The 13,393-nt window shown below is 45.5% G+C and overlaps 1 protein-coding gene across 1 annotated transcript in view; it reads right to left on the bottom strand.

Annotated features, from left to right (window-relative positions):
* Positions 1-13,393, bottom strand: part of SDK1 (sidekick cell adhesion molecule 1) — a 625,710-nt gene that overhangs the window by 204,985 nt on the left and 407,332 nt on the right. The window contains exons 15-16 of the mRNA XM_046666514.1: positions 2,021-2,168; positions 892-1,032 (exon numbers count right to left, since the gene is read on the bottom strand). Of these exons, the coding sequence (XP_046522470.1) occupies positions 892-1,032; positions 2,021-2,168 (289 nt within the window). The remainder of the gene's footprint in view (positions 1-891; positions 1,033-2,020; positions 2,169-13,393) is intronic.

The following is a 13,393-nucleotide window of genomic DNA, read 5'->3' as shown; positions in this document are numbered from 1 at the left end:
CAAGAGGCTGCTAAAGCAGTCAAAGTACATGTCAGATTAACAGACCCGTTGACAGCAGCACAATCTATCAGAAGAGGTTTCATAATTATCCTTTGGTATTGCTTTACTCTTTTCTTCTTACTTGTATCAATAAATCACTGCAATGACCACATTCAGTGCGTATTTAAAATTAGCAGGAGTTCTGGCAAAGGAGGTTTCTCCTCTCAGACCCAGCCAAGTCCTGGTATGTTCCTCTCAACATGTTAGCAGCCTGACCACCCCTTGTAAGGCAGAGATAGCAAACTGGCCCCTCTTGAGCCGCATCTGGCCTGCGATGTGTGAGTACGGCCTGCCCAGTGTTTCAAAATATATTGATATCATTTCCAACATTTAAAAATTGTGAGATTGCATGTAAAAAGCTAGATTTTTAAATTTCTTTGAAACACTAGAGAACCTGGCAATAAGGAGTGACATTCCAGCATGGTTAATTTAATTAAAACTGGCTAATAATTAAATCTTTTACGTTATTACTAATTAAGAATTATTACATTTAATAATACATGCCCCTGGTAAAAGCTTAAATAGAATAAAAGGATTTACAATCAACAGCTCACCTTGCTCCCAACCCATACTCTCCCTCTCTGTTGTCCTGCCAGAATGCAACCCCTGATGTGGTTTCTTATGGGTACACATATGGTTGAATATGCATACACTGTCTCTGCAAGGCTGTCCCTGTTTGCTTCTGCACTCCAGTTTGCCACAGTCTCCACCACTCCCTGGAGTCCTACAGCTGGCCTGATTCTCTTCATTACTGTTGGGCTCCTATAGACATTTGAGTTTGCCACCTCAGCAAAACAGACACTTGACTCTTGATAACGACAGTCTAAAAACGACCTGTCACAAGCAACTTGCCTGAGGATGTAGCCACGTAGCACCCCATTGTGCTCCGTTTCTGGGGGCGGCTGCCACTGCACCATGATGGACTGATTGGTTCGCCCACTGGCCACTATATTCTTCGGGGGAGCACTGGGTGGTTCTTCAGGCAACATCAGCCTAAAAATAAAAGAGGGGGAGGGGAAAGAGAGATCAGCGCCGGAAACAAAGGAGCTACTTTGCGTCCTCCATCTTGCTGAATCCTGAGCCTCTTTATTAAAATCCAGAGACGACGAGAAAAGCAAAATGCACAGCTGATCAGACTGAAAGGACACGCGTGAAATAGTTAGAACAAATCAACATAATAGAAAATCAGTTAAGCAAGCGGCAAGGAAGACACGGGAGGTGACCTTATTCTGTCTAGATAACGCACTCCACCTCCACTCTTTACAAGGATTACAAGGCTGAGCGAGCCAGCTCGCGGGCCTGTGGTCTGAGACTCCTTCCAAATGATCTTCTTCAGCTCTTTCGATAGTTCCCATAGCAAACTCCTACATTTTGAAAAAAGTCACGGAGAGCTCAACTATTCCACAAGTCAAGGCCACTGAGAAAGCTCCGATTAGTTGGGGAGCGCACGTGGCAATCTGGTGGGGCCGTTTCCCATGTCACATCTGAAAGAGCTCCAGAAGCAGCCTCCCCAGGGACGGGCGAGCGGCAAGACCACCCGGGACTGCGCCACGCGACGGACACCCTGAGCTCATTAGGCTTCCCCACAACACCGCTAGGTGTTGACTTGTCAAGATGGTGGCCCCAGCTCCCATCAGGCTGGCAGTCGGGGTGGGTAAAAGGCATGAAAGCATCATAAACTCTTAATTTCATGTATACAGAGGACCGTGCTACAGGGAAGATTTCTGTCGGCACAACCAGAGCACCAGGAGGTCTAAGAAACTTCCCTCAGACGATCACAGAAAACCAGCCAGTCCAACATACACTGTGTTTTCCTTCTTTCTTATAGTCGTTCGCGTTTTTGCCAATATCACTGAGGGACGGAGGTTGACTACTTTGATCGATTTCCCCCACCCAACGTGAAGCCTCGGTTTTGCTTCTGGGCCCAAGCCGCCCCTCGTCACCACATGGCCACCACGCCGAGGGAGGCATGTTCACACACCTGCTCGTCTCCGTGCTGTACTGGCCTTTGCCCACCTGATTCACGGCGCACACCCTGAACTGATAGGTGCGGGCCGGAGTCAGGCCACGCACGGCAACGCCTGTCATCTCAGGGCCGACATTTGACAGATGCACTTTCCACGGAGAGTCTGAAAGAATGAGCAAAACAAATTCAAACGTATATAAGCACATGCCTGAATAATACCAAGTGAGTGCAGAATGCATTCCCGTGAATTATCTCATTTCCTTACCACGGCAGCTCCAGGAGATGGAGTGTTCATCCCCATTCAACAGATGTGGAAACTGAGGCTCATGCTAGTTCCAGTGAGCCTGGCATTAAACCCGGGCTTCCCACTCTGAGTCCACTGTGCCTCCTTGTACTGTTATCCGCAAGTAAAGGAATTTCTCGTTCAACCTGCATATAGCAGTTTAAACAGAACCGGAATATCTCTCATTCCTGTGTTCAGTGTGTAATGGGAAAAAGTTCTCTTTCAGCTCACATGGTTAGGCAGATTGCAGATTTGTCTCCCAGAAAAAGATGCTGCACATGTCACCGAATGATAAATAAAAACTATATTCATTAACATTTTAATAAAAGAGGAAATGAGCATGATAAAGACAGATGGGCTGCGCATTTTGCAAACCATCTGCGTGGCAGCCCATTTCGCCACCACACCCCTGAGTGGCTTTGGCTGGAGAGAGATGCAATGAAATTCACAGCTAGTTTAGAATATCTTTCCACCCAGCTTTCCGGCAGGTGTGAAAGAGTGACTTTGCCAGCGGGATGGGCTCTCGCCTGCAAGGCTTCAGGAGGTTCAGCTGGGCTCCCACACCTTTAGGTGATTTTTTTTTTTTTTTGCAGAGTTTAAACATGCTTTTTGGCCCTCTCATTTCATAAAGTGATGCCCCGGAATGAAGAAGACCTGGCAATGACTTTGAGCGCCCACTGTCAGTTCCCATCCGGAATTGCTGTGATGCCTGAGCTGCATTCTCAAGTTACCAGTGAAGTACAATGTGGGGGAAAAAGATTCTTGTGGAATGCAAATCGTCTTTCTTGTTCCTCTGAAGTGGTGCTCAAGTCCCTTCCACCCACATTGGAGATGATCAGAAAGAGGTGCCCCATGGTTTCCACTATCGCATCGGGCTGTGCTCAGATTGCAGACAATGCCAGCTGCGTGCACAGTCCACACACAAAGATCATGGCCGCTTCTGCAGACATCTACAGACCTAACCCGGAGGATTCACAAGTCTGCGTCTGGGAGCTCATCGGAAATGCACTCTGGCTCCTTACGGTCAGTAAGAAGTAGCCGCAAACTGCTCAAAATGAAATGAGACTCTCCGAGGCAGCTTCTGTTGACCTGCACACGGAGATGTCTATCACTAAGTCGGAGCTTGTTAGCTGGAATCCTGAACAAGAAGTTACGCTGCTCCGAAGCACGATGCCAACCAGCCTACAAAAGCTGAATCTTTTTAATTATTTCAAATAAAGCTGCTTCCGAAAACGGCTTTCTGGGAATGCAGTCCCCACCACCAGCTGGGCATTTCAGTGCTCTTGGCTTTTGCTTTTCAGCGATATAGGTAATCTACAGTTGATGAAGATCCCCCTCTCTTTATGTTTCCTTAAAAATGCCATGTATGCATCCCTAATTAACTATGGAAAAACCCACACCAATTTCTCTTCTCACTTTGGGAGTCTCAGACCCTTCTAGATGCATTAAACAGCTCATGATCTGGTTTTCTAAGCAGCCTCTCTTACAGAAAAGAGCCAATTTGTCCACATAAAGATGAAAGAGCTCCCTAGCACCAGTGTAACTTCACTTGCTTGGTGGGACCCTGGAACTCTCCATGCCAAGTCACAGACAGTGGAAATATGGTTTTCATTGACAGGTGATATGTAGTAGAAAAAACAGAGACCAAAGTTGACTGCAAGCTCCTCCGTTTAACAATTGTTCAATTTTGTTTGAGCTTCTTCTGTCAAAATTGGGGACAAATCAAAACCACAGTGAGATACCACCTCACACCATCGCACACACATTGGGATGGCTACTAGCAAAAAAGCAGAAAATAGCTTGTGTTGGTGAGGACGTAGAGAAAGTAGAACCCTCGTGCACTGTTGGTGGGAACGTAAAATGGTGTAGCCACTATGGAAAACAGCACGGCAGTTCCTCTAAAAACTAAAAATAGAATTACCATATGATCCACCAATAATTCTTCAAAATATATACCCCAAAGAACCGCAAGCAAGGTCTCCAAAGAGATATTTACACACTCATGCTCATAGCAGCACTATTCACAATAGCCAAAAGGTGGAAGAAACCCAAGTGCCCATCAAGGGATGAATGGATAAAGAAATCTGGTCTGTCCATACAGTGGACTATTATTCAGCCTTGGGAAAAAAAAGGAGATTCTGACACCTGCTCCAACATGGATGAATCTTGAGGACATTATACTAAGTGAGATAAGCCAGTCACCAAAGGACAGATACTGTATGATTCCAGTTATGTGAAGCACCTGGAGTAATCAAATTCACGGAGACAAAGTAGGATGGCGGGTGCCAGGGGCTGGGGAGGGAGGAATGGGGAGTTATTGTTTAATGGGGACAGAGTTTCATTGCAAGATGAAAAGAGTTCTGGAATTGGTTGTACAACGATGTGAATGTGCTTAACGTGACTGAGCTTACACTTAAAAATGGTTAAGAAGGCAAATTTTATGCTACGTGTACTTTACTACAATTAAATATTTTTCAAATGGTGAAACAATACGGGAATGACACCTAACTCCCGAGGCTGTCACGAGCATGAAATAAGAGAGTGTGCATCGATGCATCCATCCACGGTGGATACCTTTTCTGGTGCTCCCGTCTCCCCACCCAGAGCCACTCTCCACCGCCTCCTGCCTGCTCTGTGCCCTGCAGGACCTGCCTGGCAGGGGTGGGCTCTTTCTGACTCGCTGGGAGATTGCCCCAGACTGTCTGCATTCTTCACGCAAAGGTTCCTGCTCTTCTCCTGGGGGCAGCTCTACCCAACCTCTCTCTCTGGGCTCTGTGACTCCCCTTGGCTCTGTGCCCTAAGAGTGGGACCGGCTCCGCTGCTGTTCCCAGCCCCAGGTTACTGTGGTTTCTTTCCACCCACACCTCTGTAAACTTGCTCCTTGTTTATTCTAATTCAAGAGTGCTGTCTCTTTCCTGTGGGGACCCAGTCCTCAATAAAACTCATCTTCTATCCCTTTCTTCCTGTAGGTTTCAGGGTCTGTGAGCCAACAGCTCACCTGTTCACTCAGGTAGAGTGATGACAGCAGTTCTAGAAAGAGACAAAGTCAGAAGGACAGCAGTGGAAGCAGTCGACCAAAGGGATGAATGGGAGCAAGGAAGGGCAGAGGGTGCTTGGGATACTGCCTCGCCTGTCCCAGGCACCCTCCCTCCCAGACTCCCAGAGTCTGACTCTCGCCATTTGTTCACTCAGAGTGTAAACAGCTCTTGAAAGCGTGTAACCCGAGTAGTAGGATCCGCTGCCCGGTTTGACAACAGGGCTTATTAATCTGCCCAGTACCGTGGGGCTCTGCTCAGTCCTGCAGGTGCGTCTCTGGAATCCTTTATTTATTCTTTCTCCTCTCCTACTAGAAGATAAAAGATCTGGCAGGAAGAGAGATTAGACTGAAAACTAATACAAATGAACCCGATCCATCTCGTGGGCACTCTGATTTGTACCAAAAAAAAAAAGTGGTTTGGGAAGGATTTGCTCATTCACAAGCTTCGGAATTGCCAGCTTGCTGAGAACTGTTAAAATTTAAAAAGCAAGCCTGTTCCTGACAATCAATAAGCAAAATCCCTTTAAAAGATTCTTTTCCCAGTCCTCACAAAAGAGTACTAGCGATGCTTGTCTTGGGGCTGGAATGTGGCAGAATCTTTTGATAAAGCAAACCATCCCATAAAAGTTTCAATAGCTTTTTTCCTCCCCTTCAGCGAAGCCTCTCGCTCCTCTGATCTAAAAGACGAAGGCATTTTAGTCTTCCCCAATCGGGCTATCGCACAAACCTCTGCTATACAGCCGGGCATCACTAATCGTTCTCTCACGAGGACTTAGTCACTCCTGTGCTCTGTCGTTGGTTAAAAAGCTCATGGTTTTCAAGCTTTGCAAATGTACTAGAAGCTCTTTCCAATAAAAAAGGGCATTACCATTTTCTCAGTTAAAGGTAACTGAGGAAGGAAAATACTTTTTCAAAGAAAATTTCCTTAATTTCCAAAGGACCACTGTTATTATGAGTACCTAACGCTTGTATGGTAGTCCACAGTCTGGAAGTGCTTTCACACCTGTAACCTCTTGAGTCCTTGTGGGGAGGAGATCTTCTCTCTCCTCTGACAGACAGGACACCAAGACTCAGGAAGTATAAATGACTTCTCCCCCACCTGACAGGCTGTCCCTTTCTGGACTGGGGGATGGTTCGGACGTCACTGAAAGCAGAGCAGCGGGGCCCCCAGTGTCTCCTTGTGAGATGCAGCAGGAAGTACCCACAACACCCAGGAAGCACGGACACTCATGCACGTGCAATTCAAGAGAACACAACCAAAAGCTCAACGCGAATCCATTCTCATCTCTGGGTAATAAAGACGACGCAGGAACAAATTATATGACACCACGCGGAAGCAGTCTAGGGCTGGGAGCATTCGACAGGACAATGCCCTGGTTTCGGCACCAGCCAAGAACAGAGCGAAAGGAGGTGGGGACTCTTGATAATGACGAGACGTAAGAGACGAAACAACCAGGGCAACGATGGACCTTGTTTGGATCCTGATTCAAACATCAACTGTGAAAAGTAATTTTTTAAAAAACAATCAGGGACATTGAAACATGGACTGAATATAAGATGATATTAAGGATTACCATTAATTTTGTTAAGTGTGCAGTCCCTTTCTTGAGCTGTTTACTCAGTCAATTAAGGATGAAATCAAACAATAGCTGAGATTTTCTTTAAAATATCCGAGCAAAAAAGTGAGGGATTGATGAAACAAATATGGTGAAATGTTAAGGGTAATTGAAACCTAATACGGCAATACTCTGTCCCTTTGTTTATAGTTAGAACTTTCCATAATGAAAAGTTTTTAGAAAGTGATATTTTGTGACAACATTGCCAGCAATGAGCACGATAAGTGTCTCAAATTGTACGTTTGGTGAGTGAAAAATGTGATTTCACGGATGCTTTACTTGTGTTGTTTATACGAATGAGAATGAACATTCTCTCATTAAAGCAACAACTTCCCCCAGGTTAAAGAGGAAGTTAAGCAGAAGAATTAAGATGCAGATTTATTATTTTTCTAATTCTACGTCCACCGCTGTTTGGGCTACAACAGTCTGCACTTTGCGTCTCCTGAAATATAAACATCAGGTAATAATAATAAAGGCTGCCCATTTAAATAGCCACGCACGAGATAAACTCCTGTCGAATCTATTTTATCCACAGTCAGATCCTCGGCATCTAGAGGAGTGTCCAACACATAGCAGGAACTCAAGAAATACTTGTTCAGCGAAAGCCCCCACCATGTCCCCGGCACTGTTAATGGCTTTATATGTTCACATTTAACCTTCACAAAAACCTGGAGGCAGATGTGACTATCCTCATTTTCATATGGGAAAAGAAGGCACAGAGGGATTGAGTCAAAGATTACGGGCTGATCTTTCCACCTGGGTAGAAACTCCGGAGAAACGCAACTTTGTTCTTTTGAGTCCTCATGAGTAGTCATAATTAGTGTTAAAGCTAGGAAGTTCAAGGCTTGGTATGTCCAGAAGTGGAACTATTCTCTTGGATCAATGCCTTCAAGGGTCTCAGCACCGTCACACTCACCAGACTCTCTTTCCCCACACCAGGCTGTCTGTCTAGACACCGAATGTGGGTGCTCTGGTTTCTTAGGATGATCCTGCACACTCCAGACAGGTGCCCCTAAGAGTCTAGCCCCACACACAAATGAAGCTGAATTTCCCAATGTTTAGAAGGCTTCGCCAGCACCAACAGCAGTGAGTCATGTTGATGGTAAGCACCCTTGATATGAAGTGGTGGGAACAGCACTTTACCTCTGTGATCTTCCTTCCAAAACCCTGTAACCCGAGTCTAATCATCAAAAAAACATCCAGCAAATCTCAGTTGTGCGACATCCTACAAAATACCTGATCAGCACTCCTCAAAACCATCAAAGTCATCACAAACAGGAAAGTCCAAGAAATTGTCCCACCAAGAGGAACATAAGGAGACACGACAAACTAAATGCAATGTGGTGTCCCGGATGGGATCCTGGGACAGAAAAAAGACATTCACAAAGGACTGAGGAAATCTGAATAAAGCACGGACTTTAGTTAATAATAATATGCCAATGTTGCTTCGTGAGTTGTGACAAATATACTACACTAATGCAAGATGTTAATAGGGGAAAACTGGGTATGGCTTTATGGGAATTCTCTATCTTTACGATAATTCTGCAAACCTAAAACTGCTCTAAAATAAGAAGTATAGTAAGAGAAAAAAAGCCCTGTCAGTTAATGGGTTGGTGTGGACCAGGGAGGAGGGGCCAAGTTGTGGAACATGGAGTGCGACCTGCACTGGAAGGTTCTGTGTGTTCTGCAAACGAAGAGAACGGGGTTGTGTGTGTGAGTTCACATGTGTGCATGAGCACACAATAGCTGGGCTCTGAGAGCTGTTGGAGAGGCAGGATTAAAGCCACTCTGATTATTCCTGATGCTGGCGCTCTGGAGGATGGGCTGTCCCAGGATTGGCTCACTGACTCTCTCAGCGTTTGAGGACCAGCTGCCTTTGGGGTGGAACAAAGGGCTGGGACCTCCACGGGCTGCAAAGAGCAGTCACCGAATGCCCTCATGCTAGGAGGCTAACTTCAGCCCCGAAGAAGGATGGGCAGAGGGACTTTGAGCTCCAGGCCGTCATCAGGACTGGCCCTGCCCAAGATCCCGGCATGGGTCCTTTCAGTTTTGAACAATTTTTCTTAACAACAGTTCCAAAATTACATAAGCTATACAGAACCTGGATCCACCCTGAGAACAGTATATGCATAAAGTAATAGAAAAAGGTAAATTATATATACATGTGTATCACTAAAAAGTAATACAAGTTCATTAAGAAAAATTTTGATAATAAAGAGTACGAGGAAAGAATGAAACAAAACAAGCATAAGTCCATTCTACAGTTGTTTTTTTAACCATTCTCATGATTTTTCAAGTGCTTTGTGTAATTATTTTCAAGTTTTCCAGAGACTTTGACCTATGTTTCAGGGTTCAGCTCAATGAGTTGTTGAAATGAGTGTGTTGGGACGAATAACGCCCTTAAGTTACTGCCACTACATGAGCAGAGACACACAGTTTCCAAGCCTAGACAACAAATGCTTTCAACCTCCACATAGTTAAAGCATTTAGGGTGAAGCTATGGGATTAACTCCCACTCCGGGCTGTTTGCCCACTCCAGGCTGCCTCTGAGAACCGAGAGCAAGCACACTGGAGCTGAGGAATAGCTTCCCTTGGCTTATTCAAATCTCATCCAGATGTTAAAAGAGAGGCATAGATAAGAACTAGGTCTGCAAAGGTTAAATAAGATTCTTCTTCAGGATTCTGGTTAAAAAATTATTAAAAGGATGAGAGGAATAGAATTTGTAGTGGCACCACAGAATTTCAAGCTTGAGCTGGTAGACAGAACATTTTTAGAATAGACCATACTCTTGAAAGAAGACCATGAGGTCTTCCGGATGGATGGGACTCTATGAAGGCATTAAACATATGTAAAATGAGTGAATCGAAACACAATTTTGAAAGAATATTGTGACTCAGACCTGCTAATGGCAACCCTGGGAGATAAGATTGCGGTCGCAGGGGGGATGGGCCACAAGCTGCTAAGGATGCCTGAGAGGGAAAGAGACACCAGTTGGAGAAGGTCATTGGACTGGGAGAAGGAGCAGGAAGTGGATGGGAATTTTCTACCTAAGACAATATCCCACAGAGTAGACAGTTAAGATACGGTTGGATAGCCTTCATTGGAAAGGCTTTGTCTGCTGAACATGTCTTTAGAGGAAGAACAGAAATCTGCAGGGTTAGAGTTGAAATGCACCAAGTTTTGCCATCAAAGTTAAGAAGGAAAGAGCTGAGCATTTAGGAAATGAATGGAACTCCCTGCTAACAAGTAACAGGGCCAAAGTGATGTCAAGAACAGGCTTTGGGACATTAAGCCGTTCACATCTAAGGGACTGGGGCCTCCTGAGCTGTGGGAAGACCCCAAAAGTGCCCTAGGCTTGGGCCCCCAAGGGGACACACACCCCTGGGAAGGGTAGGCCTCTGAACTAGGGAAACCATTTGCTTCAGAGAAGTGGCAAGAGGCCAGAGAGGTTGGAAACGGGGATCAGACAAATTCAGAAGCATGGGGAACTCGGCTTCGAGCAGGAGACACATCAGGATGGTGGTGCTGAACCCCACAAGGCAGGCTGGGGACAGGTCTAACCTTGGCTGGCAGGTGAAGGGGTGGAAGCAGGTGGCCCTCTCTGCACGGACGCTGACATGGCCTTAGGGGAGACACGCCTTGGGGACTGCTCTATACCCTGCACTGAGTGGTCACGATGGGCCTTCCTGTGTAGGAAGTTCCGCCAGTCTCTGGGACATGCTTGGGAAGGGCCCTCCAGAAGGTGGGGACCAGCAGGGGATGCGGGCGCTTGGGTTCCTTGGGCTCCCTGCCTACCTCTTCGTCTTGCCTGAAGGCAGGGAGCTAAGGGGGAGAGGACCCCAAAACCCTCCACTTCAGCCCCTCCCTGGGACTATGACACAGCAGTATAACAAAGGTTAGTAACTATCTGTGACACACGCTGTCTTCCGGGATGGATTTTAAAATGGAAGCAAACGCTATTAATGTGAGGCTCAATATGCCAAAGCCCAAAGAAAAATGAGCTAAAACGCAAAATACTTCCTAACGACTCCGAGACTCTCAGAAAATACCTGTGTGAGATACATTTCAAAGACAGCATCAGAACGATCTGCAGCCTAAAGAACAAAGTCTCTTTGCCACTTTGGCAAGCAAACCAGCACAAAGCCCGTCGGCTTTTCAGCACAGAATAGCAAGCGGGGATGAAGATGTTCAGCATATTGCGCAGTGACAGTCAGGAGCAGCTGTCACACGAGGGCAGACGAGCTCTCGGAGAGCTGTGTGCAAGACAGCCGATGGGCTCTGTATGTGAACAGACACCTGTGACGGTGGGAGAAAGAGCAGCCACGCAGCTCAGAGCTTCTCTTTGTGAAGGAAGAGGGACTTACCCACCTCCCCCGAAGATGCCAGGGAGGGAGTCAGGGGGCACCGGGCCTCGGAGAATGTTCTCCAAAAGCGACTCTTGGACCAGCCGCTGACACAAGAAGCCCTGCTCCAGAAATCTGTGGGCGCTAGAATGTTCCACGCTTGAGGAAAGACAAGCTGCCTGTGGGATATTGTTATCTGAACCTCAAAACATCATCTCAAACTCAGCATGCTCCAGTCAGGCTAATGGACGATCTGCCCAGCCCAGTGCCTCTCAGTGGGCTTCCTGTCCCCAAGCCCAGGCCTGGGGTTGCCAGCCGTCTTTGGCCCACTACCTTCAGGGGAAATTCAATCATCTATTCAGAAAAACCAACCTTCCTGCGCAAGGCCCTTGGCGCCTGCTCTATCCCCTGCCTCGGAACCTCACACTAGGAGAAGAGCTGCCTGCACACCACCACCAGGTCTGTTTGCCAGGTCAACCTGCCGGGTTCAACCTGCTTTCCACGACATTGCTCAATGACTTTGTACGGCTCTCTGTCGTTGGAGATTTTGGTCTGGCACCATTCCATCCCTCTGTGTGTGTGGAAGAGAACGAGAGAGAGCTCTCCTACTTTTAAAGAGGACTTAAAGATCTTCTAAAGCGAAAATATACATCAAAATGGAGGATAAAACGAAAATTAAAAAATGAACAAATCCAAAATCATTAAGGAGAAGAAAACAGAGAGATGTTCTAAGCACCAGGCATGACTTAGGTACTTGAGTTAAGTACTCAGTTCATCTTTGGGTTTCCTGGCAGCCAAGGGATCAAAGCAACACATTGGATGGTAGAGCTTCAAAGGAAGCCGCCAGGTCACTCGCGAGAAACTGGCATTCTCTCCGTACCAGAGACAGACCTACTGGATGATGTCTACACATGAGAGACAGTGAGAGATGCGCAAGATACAGAAATGTCCTCCCAACTTAACATTTCTTCTGGGACGTCTTTAGAAAAGATGAAGTGTGGTATTAACTTAACATATGGAAGACAGTGTTTCTTTCTAAGTTAAGGGAAAATACACTGATTTCAAGCTTGAGGCTCGGGAACTTTGAGTCATGACGGTGACCACGTCCCTCAGAGCATGCGCTCTGAAGACGCCCAGTGGGCAGGACCACAGGAGTTCATGTCAGAGCTGCGAACCTGTGGGATAGTCACATATTGAGTTCTCCTGCATAAATTGTAGGGTAGTGCTAAATGGAATTTTTAGTTATTCTAAGAATAATTTACTTAGAAAGAAGAAATTTCCCTACACGTATATAAAAAATCCTAAGAACCAGGAATGGGAGGAATGCATTACATGATGAAAAACCGTCCTTTCAAATCAATATTGTGTTCATTTACACAGAGTTCAAGAACAGGCAACACTAATCAAGGAGACGGAAGTCAGAAGAGTGCCTGCCTTTGAAGGAGGACGAGTGACTGGAAAGAGACACAAGGGAGCTTTCTGGCACGTTGCAAATGTTTGTATCTTGTTTGGGGTGTGAGCTACATGGTGTATATATATTTGTCAAAACTCACTTCAGATCTCTACATTTCATTATATGCAAATTATATCTCAATAAACAACAAAAAACTTAATATCATACAAAACAGTAAAACCCTAGTAGACATTCCATTGAGATCAGAGATTAAACAAGAGATACTACTATGCTAATTATTTTTTTAAATTATTCTGACCAACCCAACAAGATTAAAAAAACAGAAAGAAAACAATAAATTTCTATTATTTGGAGAAGATATGATTGTCGACCTTGAAAATTAAGAGGACCAACTGAAAAATCATTAGAATAATAAGAGAATATGGCAAGTGGCTAAGTGGAGAACGAACACCTCAACATCAATAGCTTTCTGACAGCCCAACAGTAAATAAATAGTTAGAAGATGAAATGGAAAGAAATTCTAATCACAGTAGCAATAAGACAAAATCTGAGGACAACTTTAACAAAAAAGTATAGAACCTATGGGCATAAACCTGCAAACTTCACTAAACAATGGAAAGAAAGAGCTGAAGAAATGCAGAAGCGTATTATTTTCTGAACAGAAAGACAGAATTACCAAGAAGTCAGTTCTCAT

Source organism: Equus quagga, chromosome 7, assembly GCF_021613505.1.
Source record: "Equus quagga isolate Etosha38 chromosome 7, UCLA_HA_Equagga_1.0, whole genome shotgun sequence".
Classification (NCBI taxonomy): domain Eukaryota; kingdom Metazoa; phylum Chordata; class Mammalia; order Perissodactyla; family Equidae; genus Equus; species Equus quagga.
This window is presented reverse-complemented; position numbering and strand designations above follow the sequence as displayed.